Source organism: Sylvia atricapilla, chromosome 5 (genome assembly GCF_009819655.1).
Source record: "Sylvia atricapilla isolate bSylAtr1 chromosome 5, bSylAtr1.pri, whole genome shotgun sequence".
Classification (NCBI taxonomy): Eukaryota; Metazoa; Chordata; class Aves; order Passeriformes; family Sylviidae; genus Sylvia; species Sylvia atricapilla.
Genome location: NC_089144.1, coordinates 38,942,273 through 38,955,950, shown reverse-complemented (window position 1 = coordinate 38,955,950; position 13,678 = coordinate 38,942,273). Strand labels below are relative to the sequence as shown.

At 39.7% G+C, this 13,678-nt stretch overlaps 2 protein-coding genes across 2 annotated transcripts in view; both read right to left on the bottom strand.

Moving 5' to 3' along the window:
• The window catches only part of OTOGL (otogelin like), a 91,075-nt gene extending 88,925 nt beyond the window's left edge, over window positions 1–2,150 (bottom strand). The window contains exons 1-2 of the mRNA XM_066318748.1: window positions 2,072–2,150; window positions 1,087–1,126 (exon numbers count right to left, since the gene is read on the bottom strand). Of these exons, the coding sequence (XP_066174845.1) occupies window positions 1,087–1,126; window positions 2,072–2,150 (119 nt within the window). The remainder of the gene's footprint in view (window positions 1–1,086; window positions 1,127–2,071) is intronic.
• Window positions 2,151–7,347: 5,197 nt separating this feature from the next.
• On the bottom strand, window positions 7,348–11,145 carry RPS16 (ribosomal protein S16). The gene is made up of 6 exons (XM_066319223.1): window positions 11,032–11,145; window positions 10,900–10,955; window positions 10,094–10,195; window positions 9,294–9,390; window positions 7,673–7,720; window positions 7,348–7,545 (listed from the first exon to the last, which is right to left on the bottom strand). Exons 2-6 carry the CDS (start codon window positions 10,945–10,947, stop codon window positions 7,400–7,402), a joined length of 441 nt encoding a protein of 146 aa, XP_066175320.1. The 5' UTR covers window positions 10,948–10,955; window positions 11,032–11,145; the 3' UTR covers window positions 7,348–7,399.
• Window positions 11,146–13,678: the final 2,533 nt, after the last annotated feature.

Here is a 13,678-nt window from a genome sequence, read left to right as displayed (position 1 = left end):
GGAAGAAAACAAAAAGGATCTTGTATTATCAAAGGTCCCTGAAGCAACCTGAATAAGCAAACCCCCAGAGAGAAGTGTTTCTCTCTGATTACCATCACTTTGTCAAAGAGGTCTTTCTTGGGTTAACATTTAAAAAGGTGATTTTTTTTATTTTTTTTTTTTTTGACAGTGTCTCAGTTTACAGAATTGGGCGGCAGTCCCATCTCTGCTTGGACAAGGAGGTACCTGGATCTTTGGGGAGACATAAATAGGCAAAACAGACTTACACAACAGGATACAAAACTGTAAACCAGCTTCATATTTACTTCATGCTGCATGTCAGTGGCTACAAGTTCCCCAGAGTGTTGCTTGAATATACTCTGATGGTACTTTTGATAGCAAGAGATGATTCTCCAGCTGGAGCCAACTTTAATTTGTGATTAAGTTTAGAAACAAGGGCATCAGACTATAAAACACACTTAGTTCTATCAACACTCCATGACAGCATATTATTTGACATGCCTGTGTGTCCACTAGATGTATTAGAAGTCATAAGACACACAAAGCTACATCCAACTTGATGCTTCCATTGAAATTGATGGCATAGATCCCATTTAATTCAATGGGATCAGGAACGTTGCCTAGTTTGGGTTTTGTTTGGATTTCAGCTTCTATGTGAAAATTTGTATTGAAAATGTTTATTTTAAGGCTGTATAGCACTTACTTCTCTGTGCTTCAAATAGTAACTAGGATTTTATCATGCAGTTAAAACTGTAGATGGATAATCATTTAATGTATTTTTCCAGTCATGAAATCATGATCTCATGCTGTTTTCATTCTATTATTTCTCTAAGCTTTCTTGAGACCATAGAAGTATCATTTTTCATAAGGATCTCCGTTTTTCAAACAGAGGACCCATGCCCATTGCATAAATACTTGGAAAAGACTTGTAAACATTCTGAAAGTGTGTTCTACATCCAACCTACATGCAGATGACATTTTACACATTGAATTCAGGCTATATTTTACTTTCTAACTTGCACTGCATTGCACTTGCTCGTTCTTGTTCTGTCTGTACGACTTGACAAATAAGGAATAAAAACGTACCTCAAAGTTCTTCTCAAAAGAGAAAGCTTGCAATAAGATCCTGTAGATTAAAAAATCATGAAGTTAAACATTTTTTTCTACAGCATCACTCTGCCCTTGGCAAGCAATGTCAAGTTTAAAAGAACATAATTGAATTTTGGGGTTTAACAATCCTGAGTTTTCCAGGGCACCTTTGTAAAAATTCTGTATCCAAGGAATGTAGCACTATATGCACTCTTTCCTAAGAATTTGATTCTCTCACACAATATTCACCTGCAGGTTTTCATGGTTGTAGTTCTGGCAAATGCTACCATGAAGAAATGAAAAGAGTTCACAGTTCTTTAGAGGCTCAGAACAAAAAAATAGAACAGGTACTCAGAGATTTCTAAAATCAAACCTCCAGGGTTATAATACTTTTCTGACTTGTTGCTTTTAAGAGTCAATTGTAAACAATTTTAAATGAGTCCACACTTAAAACAAGCCAGCAAATAAACAAAATCAAACAAAACCACAAAAAAACTTCTTGTATTACATTGGAAATCTTTTTAATTGTAGCAAGGAAACTATCTATAAGATCCAGTTGCATTACATAGAAAATAAGACAATTTCTATAACTAGAAGAGCAATTATTTACCCTAGCAGTCTAAAAAAATTTAAACAAACTGCAGATGCAGTCTGTTCAAACAAAATCTTACCTCACGGAAAAAATCATTAAATGCTACTCATCTGGTAATAATAGCAAGAAGGCAGGAAAGCTAGACTTTGTTCATAAAATAATTGCTTTCTAACAAATTCAGACATAAATAACTACTCTTAAAAATTTATATTTTAGTTTCTACAGCTGTGAGTGAGAATGATGATATATACTTGCTTAAATTGCATTTACAAATTCCAGCAAGGTCAAAAAATATAATGCTTGAAAAAGAACTAGCTGTAATATAAAGATATTTAGAAAAATATTTGCAAATATTAGTATTACTACAAAAAAATGGAATAAAATTCTTACCTTGCAAAGTGGACAGCAGTAAATGAAGCAAGAATATACTCCATGGTATCTTTAAACTGAGCTTTCCTACAATGTTCATTTCAGTACAAGTTAGAAAAAGGGAATTTATCCAAATTAATAGCTTTGATTATATGGCATCTTAATACTATGTATTTTTACAGTGTGCTTAAATCCTTTAGAGGTTAGATAATTGGACTCATTACTTAAAATAACGCAATGCAAGAGAGGAAAAGAGCAGGGGACATCAAGCTTGGTAGCTACACACAGCTTCAGGATCTTTGAGAGTGTTGTGTACAACTTCCTGGCTGCATGTCTCTCATTAGCAATGCATGGTAGCTCCTCAGCACAGTCTGTATTAGTTACACTTCCACCAGACCTGCGAGTATTACTCCCCTGTTGAATTGAATCGGCCCTTTATAACACAGCAGACAATGACAGAAATGTTGCCATGTCATGGTGGTTTGAGAGATCCTTTTGTCGTCACACACCTTTGTGTGCACTGAGGCTTGAGCTGAGGGCCATTCTCTACTCCTTAGTACAGCAGAATATTTTTGCAAGTTCATGAAATAATACCACTGTATAAATTATAACTACATGGCTTTACATATTAACATACTAATGCTTTTTCTCTGTCCTGAAAGACGTGAATTTCTATTAAATAATCCAGCTTTTTAAGAACATTCTGGATGCCTCTCTGGTCTAGTTTGCATATAGCACAAAAGAAAGCTTCTCAGAGGATAATTAAATTTTGATTTTAATAAATCATATGATGAAAACTTTGTATTAAGAAAAAGGAGAAAGAAGTCAACAGGGCCAAAGGGTCTTATTTCTAATTTTCATTAAAATATAAAAACACAATTTTACCAAAATTAAAAATTATAACGTTTTAAAATAAAAGTCTCTTACCTGCTTTACCATAATGTAAACAGAATCATTGAAAAGCACACTTGAAAGACACGTATAATGCTACTCAACATTGCTGCTGCTCATTTTATTTTGCAAAGCCTATCTTTTGGCTACCCTCCCTCCTTCCTAGGAGGTGCTTTGTGAGACCCTCTGAGCATGCTACAGAAGGTGTGGTTGGACCCAAATAAAATTTAGAAGCTGATGGCCTCTCTTGGGTAAAAAGTTCTGCCATCCTTTCTTCTAGCCCTTTCTCTTTCCTGCTCCCCAGATGGACAAGAGAAAGCAAATGAAAACTCAGCCTCTCCAAGCATGGACAAGGACAAAACCCTGTGTCCACACAGCTGCCAACAGCACTGGTGAAGGTTTGGGATCACTGATGGCACAAGGGTACTTACTGCAAACTGATGTAACTGATGTGTAACACTACACTCTGCATGGAGTATTTAAGAACTATTTTTATTACTGTTGTATCTGAGAAGCTGACATTCCTGTAGTTGCATTTCAAGAGTTTTTTGCTTTTAGTTCTGACTAGCTATGGGCTGTTCCCATGGATTGGCTGTTTGTCTGCAGCTAGACTGCGTCTCTCAGCTCAGTTGCACCTGCAGTATGTGATCCAAAACCATTCCATGCCACAAAGAGAAGTGAAAGAAGTGAATTCCTAGGCCACATGGATGCATTGATATAGTCAATCACAGACTTTAAACTCTTATGTGAGAACTTAGAGAAAACAGACTTTCACCATCTCATAAACCTACTCTCAAGACTGCTCTCAAGATGAAACCAAGCATTACATCTTCCAAATTCCATCACCAGTCTCTCTGCTATCTTACTGTCAAGCTACGTCAGGTTTAGAAACTGTTGGAAACTCAGGCTCCTTTGAGAAATCTGATCTGGGATTTCTCCCTTTTTCAAGACTGTATTTTTTACCATGTTTCACAACTAAATTAATGTAATATTAATAGAAATTAACTCTTTTGATTTAACATGGGAAAAAAGCTATCCAAAATAGCTTTTGTGTGAGTTTGGTTTAGGGTTTTTTTTAAACAATTTTTCTATAGCAATATTGGTATATGTAGTGTCTCACAGTTGTTTAACTTCTAATATTTAAAAATAGGCCAAGCCTTATTAGCTGCAAAGGAACTTTGTAAGAGTTAGAGCAATAGGCTCCATAAAGCTGAGTAATCTCAGCCCAAGGCAAAGTAGGAAACAGCAAAGTCCCAAGCACATTAGGGATGTCTGCTAAGGAAAAAGAATTATTCAGCCAAGTACCCTGAACTGTAACTCAGAGGACTATATCAAGAGAGAGATTAAAAAATTAAATCAAATTATATCAAGGCAACAACACATATTATCTACACAAGTATTAGAATAGTCCCAGACTGGCACTTCTGAAAAACTTGAACAGAAAAAAATGCACTAGAAAATAATTGCTTTTATAAGAAAACAAGCACAGTACAGAACACACTTGCCCACACTAAAAATGCCAGTGTTACATTTTTAAGTTACAGATTTTTCTTCAAAAATAAAATTTAAACTTTTCAGTGGTAGTATATTTGTACATTGAAGTCAAAATAAATTTTCTCCAAATTTTCCAACATAATGTTTGAGAGGACTTAAATTTATATACAAGTCACAATGTTCATGAGGATTAAAAAAAGTGGATAAGGAAATAACTGCCTTCTGTGCCATGGGCACAAGCTTACCCTGGTTTGAAAGTGGGTCCACCGTCATTGTTAACAAAACACGGCATTAACAATGAAGAATTCAAGTGAGGCCACATTTTGTTGTGCACAGATGATCTTCCTAAGGATTAGCACTGGTGAAATTAATGAAAGAGCTGGACGAGGACAGGGCATTTCCTCTTTTCTGAGAACAATCTGCCCAGCTGCTCAAGAACCTTCCTAATGGTCTGAAGATCCAATTCTTACTGTTTCTCTGGGGATGTGTTTCTCTGGCTAGAGTGGATGCTCAACGACAAGTGAGCATTGATTACCATCCCTGCAGAATCAGGACATGAGGGAAGGAGACATTTTTACCAACACCTTCAAACTTTACAGTGGTTACAGTTTCCCAATGAAGTTAAGCCCTCTAGTGGGTGATCAGTAAGCAATCTCTAAGAATAAAAATCTTCAGCTATCCAGGCAGACGGGAGCCCAATTCTACAAACATTTCTCATTTAGAGAGCAAGCGTGTGGGAATGACATCACTCTGCAGGATTAATGGGGCATTTTTATAGGATCAGAGTTCAGTTCAGAAAGCATTTTTATTATATTAAGAGTCTTCTGGTTGAAGAAATGACATGCAGATATCATCTCTGAATATATTAGTAGCAATGCAAGTTTTATTTTCAGCTGTTCCACAAAAGAACAGCAAAACAATAATCCCCAATTGTTACAAGCTGTTCTGTGAGCAGAAAAATAGATCCATCAGGTTTCCCCAGAACTATGAAATCCACCCCTAAGGTTACTGCCTCATCTCCCTCTGCCTCATTAAGTTTCACACCACCACAACTTTGCATCATCTCTTTTCCCCTCCATCCCACAGATCTAATAGCCAGACAAGAATCAGTTTTGGACAAGCCACAGCATAGGGTACGTATGTGCCAACTGGCAGGCCAGGAAGCATTTCCTAAGCAGTAAGTGAGCCATAGCTTTTCAGTCACACAGACAAACAACTAGAGATTTTATTTGCCCTCAGCTGAAGCTAATTAACATCAAGACACAAGTTTTCACAAAACTCATAGGAATTCAAGTGATCAAACTCAAGTTAGCACTGCATAGCATCTTTTCCTTGGAAAACCAAGCCAGGAGGCTGAGCATGTTTTCATCAGCTCAAGAGCTTAGAGAGCTTTCCTGCAGGAAAGGGGCACTGAGGAAAGCAGACCATGCCTTTTGCCAAGTCTGGGATGGAGTATCCCATTTGCTCCGTGTGAAACCAACTAATGCTGGTATGTAAATTGTTGATAGAACATGCAACAGTATTCTTGCCTTCAACAGGAGCATGAGGTTTAAATACGAGCATTGCACTTCTATTGAAACCGTGGAATGCAGTTCTTTCGTGGCAGAAACTGACAGCTAAAATGGGAGATGGATACAGAATTCCTTTTTTAGAAGGGATTTGGTTGGTGCACATTTAACTCTTGAGTAACTGTGAGTATGTACCTTAAATACTCTTCTACTGATAAAGCAGAGACCTCATGACAAGTGCTTAACATTAATAAAAAGCTGCAAGCACCTGTTTTATTAAACTAGAGTGAAAGGGTGGGTTTTACTATTCTTTCCAATTCCCCAACACACAAGGGAAGCTGATTGAACTTTGTGTTGACTGAGTACACTGAAAAATAACTCCCATTAAGTCAATGAGGATAACACGCTAAGAGAAAGCCCAACAAAAATCTCAAGCACCAAGGTGCCCCTATGACAACTGCAGTACTGCCATACAAGCAGACATTAAATAACCAGGCTTGGAGAGCAATATAGCAATAGCTGGGCTCTTAGCATCTCAAGTCCCCAGTATTTCTTCCAGTTCCACTCCGACCTGGTTTACAACACAGGAAACAACAGCTCAGAGCTGTACTCACATGGGCTGGTCAGCTTGTATCCACAGCCTCACTCTGTAACTTTTATCTCTTCCAAAGGACAGAATGAGTCTTTGTAAGACTCTTGTTGGCCCCATCCCACATTTACTCAGAATTTACTTTTTGTCCCTGGGTAAATGGACAGAAACTGAAACTTCTCCTACATTTGATAAACACATCCTGTAGCCAAAGTTTAGAAAATTACTTTCCAAGTCATTTTTTCAGCCCTTCTTCTTCCAGGGCTTTCAAATTGCCTCACCTAACTCATAACATAAGCAGCTACTCCTTTGGGCTTGTGCTGTGTGAACATGTGGCTGAAGGATTATTCACTCACACCTGATCTTAAACCACAAAATCCTTGATTTATTTTTACAAAATACTGTATTGCAGTACTTTAAGTTTTGTACATTTAGAGGTACTAGCCCAAGACTGTCCCTGCATTATCTGGTAATGCAAGAGTTCAACACACCTCCCTTCCCCGGCCCCTTAATTACTTTGGTTTTGACAATGTTAACTACCAGAAAGGTAAAGACAGAAATCACCCATGAACCACTGTGCTGTTGCATGTGCCTACCCCTTCTTTATGCTTGGATAACCACCCATTCCTCAAGCGAAAAAAAGATTTTCTTTACTCCTAGAACCCTACCTATCCAGAATTACCATGAAAGGATAAAAAAAGAACTGCCATCAACCCTCTGGTTCTACTGCAATACAAATCCCTTTGTGTATCAATCCTAACACACAGTGAAAAAATCTATTTAACCCACCCAAGAAAAGGCAATTTAGAAACATGAAAATTATCAAATTCTTTGTTTATTCACTGCCACACAATTAAGAGACCAATTTTAACGGTAAGACTTCTGGTAGCGGGCACGAGCACCAGGTCCTCCAAATTTCTTGGATTCACAACGGCGAGGATCTGCAACAAGCAGAGTCCTATCATACTGGATTAGAATATCCTTGATCTCTTTCTTGGAAGCTTCATCAACATCTGTTTAAAAAAAAAAATCTTTAATTTAAGCAGTTTCTCATGGAACAAATCCTTATTAATGCTTTTTAAGACAAACAAAAGCCATAGATTTCCACTTAAAGCAAATAAAACAATCAAAGTTACTCACATTTTTGATAGTAAGCCACCAAAGCTTTAGAAATAGCTTGACGGATAGCTGTTAAAGAAAGAGAAAATATCAGTAAGGATTGCAAATCTATTTAAAATTTAAACACAAAATGCCAATTATCTGAGAAATGTGCTATTTTGTTCACTGCCAAATTGTCCTTTCTCTCCTTAATATCCCCTCCCACACACTCCACGTGACCCTTACTTTGGCAAATCTTAAGAACACCCACACAGTTCACTTGTTGATCTGACAGCTGCCAGCCTGCCAAGAAATTGCACAAGGGCTGTCTGATCACCTTCTCTCCCAAGTACCAATGTAGGTTCATCTTCTATCTACAAGCAGTCAACTTCCAAACTCTTTAGAAACACAGTTCTCTGAAATGTCTACACTTTTCAACAGAGATAAAATTGATTGTGTGTTGAAGACTAAGGAGGCAAAAGGGACAACAGGATGGTCTGAGTGCTAGAACACGGCAATACAAAAAACTAGCACAGTAACAGTAATCAGAACTCAAACAAGGAGAATGGCAGTAACTGTCAGGATGTTGCTACACTTATCTGTCAAAATATTAACATCAGGATTTTGATGAAAATATCAATGTTCTGGAAAAAAATGGTATTGAGTTTGGGCCTAAAATTTGCCTCTGCTTTTCATGCAGCCTCAGCTCCACTTCACTAAATACATTCAAATCAAGAGCAGAAGAAATCTCTCTTTCTTAAGATGAACTCTTATCACCAGCTAATGCAAATATAGTCCCAGCTTTCTCTGCAAAGGGAAAACTGCCTAGCTTTGCTCATACCGGAAAGTCGCTTTTGAACAACATGGAAATACAGAACTAAGGATATCATTGCTAATGCTAAAAATCCTAACATCCTTGTGCTTAAGCTACATTTGAACTATCCTGTCACCACACAATGTACAGGTAGTTCTCGCGCATTTTATCAAAACTTTATTTTGCTTCACTCAGCTTATTCTGTTACAGCTTTGCACATAAAATGTAGTCAACACGCCCTTACAAAAAACTACATTTGCACAGTGGGGAAAGAACAGTTTGGCAAGTAACTATTCCAAACTTAAGCTTCTTAAATACTTGACTACATTGGGTCTGGCTGAGATGATTTTCCCATGACAGTTCTCATCTGGTTTGTGTTCTGGCTACAGCTGAGCAGTGCTTGGACAGCACCAAGGCTGCGCCTACAACATATCTCCATCAGCATTAGGCTGGGAGTGGGCAAGATCTTGGAGTGAACACAGCCAGAACAGCTGATATCCAAACTGACCAAAGGGGATATTCCACATCAGAGGATGTCTGCTCAGTAGTAAAACCAAAGGAAGAGCAACTGCTATAGGTATTGAGGCCCCACTTCCCAGGAAGTGGCTAAACACTGCCTGCTGATGGAAGCCTCCTCTTTTCCTTTACTTTGGTGCACAGTCTTCACTTTTGCTTCATTTATCTGCCTTCATCTTGACAAGGTTCTTCCATCTTATTTTCCCCCCTCCCTCCATCAAGATCAGAAGACTGATACAGCAGCTTGGTGGGCACCGGGCATCCAGCCAGCATCAAGTCACCAGAGGCTTTACCTATTCCAGCCCCCACCAGAAATCCCACCAAAAACCTTACCATAGATTTGTGCTACGTGGCCACCACCCTTCACACGGACTCTGATGTCAACACCAGCAAACCGCTCCTTCCCCAGGAGGAGGACAGGTTCAAGCAGCTGGGAAAAGAAACATAAAGAGAATTCATTTGTAATGAGGATCAGAGCTTGTAGGAGCTTTATCAAATGTGATGTTATTGAATCTTCTGAAAAATGGAGCCTTGATTTTAAAAGCACACACCCAGGTCAAGTACATCTCCTGCAGAGTTCTTTGACATCTACTAGTGCTGTCATAAGACACATTTACTGAAGTCTTTCGTTTATTAAAGTTACAAACATCTTAATAGCAAAGCACATGTACATGGGAATTAAGAACCAGAGAATAGTTTAACTAGAATGCCATACTACATACAAAAATAAGTTCATTAAAAATGAGTACAAGGTAATAACAAAGTAATTTACAGGTAGTTTTCTTCATTATTTTTTGCACTTTACAGTTACCTAGACAGTTTCAGATTTCATCAGGATTGTTCAGCAACTACTGTATAAAGTTCTAAACAACCTTTTAAAAATGAGGGCTCTAAGTCACTTATTTCAGTTTAGAAAGTGCATAGGAAGTGTAGAAAATACTTCACATTAACTGAAACGTGTTAAGCAAACCCCCCTCACAGAAGTGCAAGTTACTGAATTTCTATAACAGCATCTGTATTTTAGGTTAACAACCAAAAATTTGGTACTTTCAGTAGGACAAGCCACTTGTCTCCAGTGTGAAGCAATTATACATACAAAGGGTAAGCAGGGCAGAGACTGGGTGGATGCTTACTTTATACTGCAGAGTTCTGGGCTCAATCATTTCCAGAGGTCTTCCATTAACTTTAATGAGGCCATTCCCCCTCTTGCAGTGGGCAACAGCCGTTGCAGTTTTCTAAAAATCAAAATGTGCGTTAACAAAGCGGTTCATTTTTGCACAAGTAGCAGGAACTTCAATTTAATTTTAACAATCGAGCAGTGTAAGTCCTATGCCCCCGATTAACACTATGCACTAAATGAAAGAGCATCTCTTCCTACACCTCCAGGTATAATCACAGTATTAAAACAGAATCTTAATAAAAGTTTCAGTGTTCAGTTGCATACGAAGGAAAGACCCCTCCGCGTTCTACAATACCGTAGTTTTGTGGCTTATTTTCTCACAAGAGATTGGTACCGTGATATATTCGAGACGCTGCATTCCGGCCAACAGGGCGAACCTGTCCACTACCACCTCACAACGTGGCCCGTGGATCCGGCAATGGTAAACCGGGCCGCTGTGGATTGGGGCGACAGCAGCGGCCACTCCCGAAGACTCCGGTGAGAGGCCGCCCAGACCCACTCCCGAGGGGATCAAACCCTTCCCCACAGCCCCGCAGCGCCCCAGGGACACGGCGCGCTCCGGCAGCCACAGCGGCACGTGGGCTGCCCAGCGGGACTCACCCCGCCGGCCCTCCCGCGGGCCAGCCCCGCCGCACGGCCCCGGCTCCTCGCCGGGGCCGAGACACAGCGAGCGCGAACGGCCCGAAGGCACGGCCCAAAGGCGCGGCCCAGGCGCGGAGCGAGGAGCAGATGGTGAATACCGCCATGCCCGCGCCTCACCTTTCGTCCGAAGACCTGGACGCTCTGCAAGGGACCCTTGGCCGGCATGGCTGCTCCTGCAAGAGAGAGGGAGCGGCGTGAGCGCGGGCGAGCGAGCGGAGGCGGGCGCGGCCGGAGCGCCGCTGCACTCACCCGTCCTCGGCGGCGGCCTCGCGAAAAGGCCGCACGGGGCTTCCCGGCCTCGGATCAGGGGCGCCGCGCCGCAAAGCACAACGCCATCACTTCCTGCAGCGCGACAGAGAGCACGGCCGCCTTCGGGCCGCCTGGCGCGCTTTGCGGCAGCGCGGGGCCCCGGCCCGAGCTCGGACGCGGCTGCGGGGCGGGATTGCGGGAGCGATGGAGCCGGTGCGGACTGCGGAGGCTTCTTCCACTGGGGACTCCACAGGGCACTTTGTTGGGTCCCAGCCACAAAGCAGAACCTAGGTAGGCTTCTGCTGTAAAGACCACAAAATGCTGCCGTGCCCAATAGATTCACAGTCGCTTTTTTGAACTTTCTTGAGATGCAGCAATACAAACTCCGTAGCTTTTATAATTTTGAACTCTGGTGAACTGGAGAAGATGAAGCATTAAATCTTGTATTCGCTTCTAGTACTTTTTAAGTACAGTACACTGACACGTATTCAGGCAATGCTTTATACTCACTTAAATACTCAGTGATGGTTATATTTAAGATCAACTCAGAGTTCACTTTAGATTTAGTGCACTCAGGGAACCCCGTCAAATTTATCTTCTGTCTCCGTTTTTTTCTTGTTTAGTATCTTGTCATAATGCATGGAATTTAAGTCACTTTCAGACTGAAAATATTTTACTTCTAATGCGGTAGTATTTAGTATGCAAAATTTTCTAGAAGGATAATAGAATCTGTTGATGAACTGAAGTTACGCTTCTTAGGTATTTTGAATGATAAGATTTAAATTACTATGATGAATTAGAAAGTTGACTGCTCAAATGAAACAATCAGTTCTTTTGTCTTTGGACAGGATTTTAAATACTGAACATTAGTCATCAGTCATGTGAGGATTTAAACAAGCACTTAGCTTTATGCAATTTGAGTGATTAGTTCTGTTCAAGTGAATAGAACTGTGCAGAACGTGTAAGATTTAGCACATCTCAAACCCTCAATTGTAAAAAGCTTTAACATGTGATCCAAGGAGCGATTTATTTTTTTAAGGCCGTTTCCTAAGGAACAGTGTTTATGCAGTCACACGAATCTGTCATCCAGTCTTTCCCTATCATCGAAGGAAGGGGAATGGTCACCTCCTTGTTGGCCAGTTTCAGTTCTTGAAGATGAGTGGAAATTTCAGAACCAGTTCAGCTTTTACAGATATGGTGAGAATAGGTGGCTCAGTGTAAGAGAGAACTTAAACTTGTGCAATGAAAGCAGCTACAAGAGCTGAAATATTAACACATTACAAAACCTTTATTTAGGTGAAAAAGAGAAAACATAATACCTAATTAACCCAGTTAGACAAAAAGGTTCAGCTAAGACTTATGATCAACCTAAAAGTGAGCCATTAGTAATTCAGTTTTGTTGAGTATCCAGGGAACTTTTAAAGAAAAAAAAAAAAAAAAACAAAACTCTAAATCTGTTTCCTACGTGGGCATTATCTAAGGTCTGCTACTGAAGACCTGTATTTTAATAGGAAGTATACTGTTAAATACATGTTTTCAAAATGTATAAAACTTATATTTTGGGACTTACATTTACATGCTTAGGTCCTTTAAAATTCATCCTCATTTGGATGTTCATCTGCTGCATGGTCTTCCTGGAACTGAAAACAATTATCCTAGAGGAGCCTGTGTGAAAACCAGGGATATGCCTACATAAATGTGTCTTTCTGCCTTCTATAATCAAAAGAAGACAATAACATATAGTGATAAGTTTGCCTGGAAGATAAGGTTAAAGATAAAGTTAAAGACTTTGTGCTACCTATTACCTTTGCTTTCTAGCATACAAACAGGAGTAAGAACTAAGAGGTTGTAGGCTATAACATTGTAAGAGTTAATTGGAACATGAATAGCACAAAACAAGGCAAAAAAAAAAAAAAAAAAAAAAAAAATTACATAATGGAAATGAAATCCATTAGGCAATATACTATACTTTTACAAAAAGTCCCAACACTAACAATATCCCTATTTAGTTTTACTGAGCACAGAGAAATGGTACCGTATCTCAGATTTCAAAAGGAATACATGGTAAGGATCTCCAAGCGCCATCTACAAACCCTTGTTGTTCACTTCCTTTTTATTTGTGAAATAATTGCACCTGTGGAATGTAAGACATTTGTTTCATGGTGCTTTTTTGTTGTTGTTGTTTTTTGTTTGGTTGGGGTTTGGTTTTTTTTTGTTAACCTGATTTTGCACCAGTATGAGGACTTGTATAGGGAATAATCAGATGTAGAGAAATTAAAACATGTTTGCTGGTAAACCAACTCTTAGCAGAAAGAGCATCTCATTAAAAAGCTGGCAGGTTTGGACTCTTCTAGATAGAGGACATTTTATTTTCTAGTAGAAGCAAAACTATTTGGATTTTACTCAAATGTAAGTATTTTGCAGTCATTCTGCATTCTCCTAATGGATGATGTACTGTGTATCTTTGTAGCAACAAGATTCTTACAACTACTAATGTTTTACGTGGCATTTAGTGAGGCTTTAAGGGATTGAGAGTCTCACTACCTGACCTCCCCTGGGGCTGCTTTGACCTTATTGCAGGCTGTGATGTCAGGTGCTGCTGTGACCTGCTCATCCCGCACAGACCAGCCTCTTGCAGTGCTGCTCT

What these genes read in the sequence shown, in the direction of transcription:
- RPS16 (XM_066319223.1), bottom strand. Translation starts at nt 10,947, where the DNA reads ATGCCGGCCAAGGGTCCCTTGCAGAGCGTCCAGGTCTTCGGACGAAAG. An exon ending in CCACGTAGCACAAATCTATG is followed by an intron (nt 7,721 to 9,293) that starts GTAAGGTTTTTG and finishes TTTCTTTAACAG; the next exon opens with CTATCCGTCAAGCTATTTCT. An exon ending in GGTGGCTTACTATCAAAAAT is followed by an intron (nt 7,546 to 7,672) that starts GTGAGTAACTTT and finishes TTTTTTAAACAG; the next exon opens with ATGTTGATGAAGCTTCCAAG.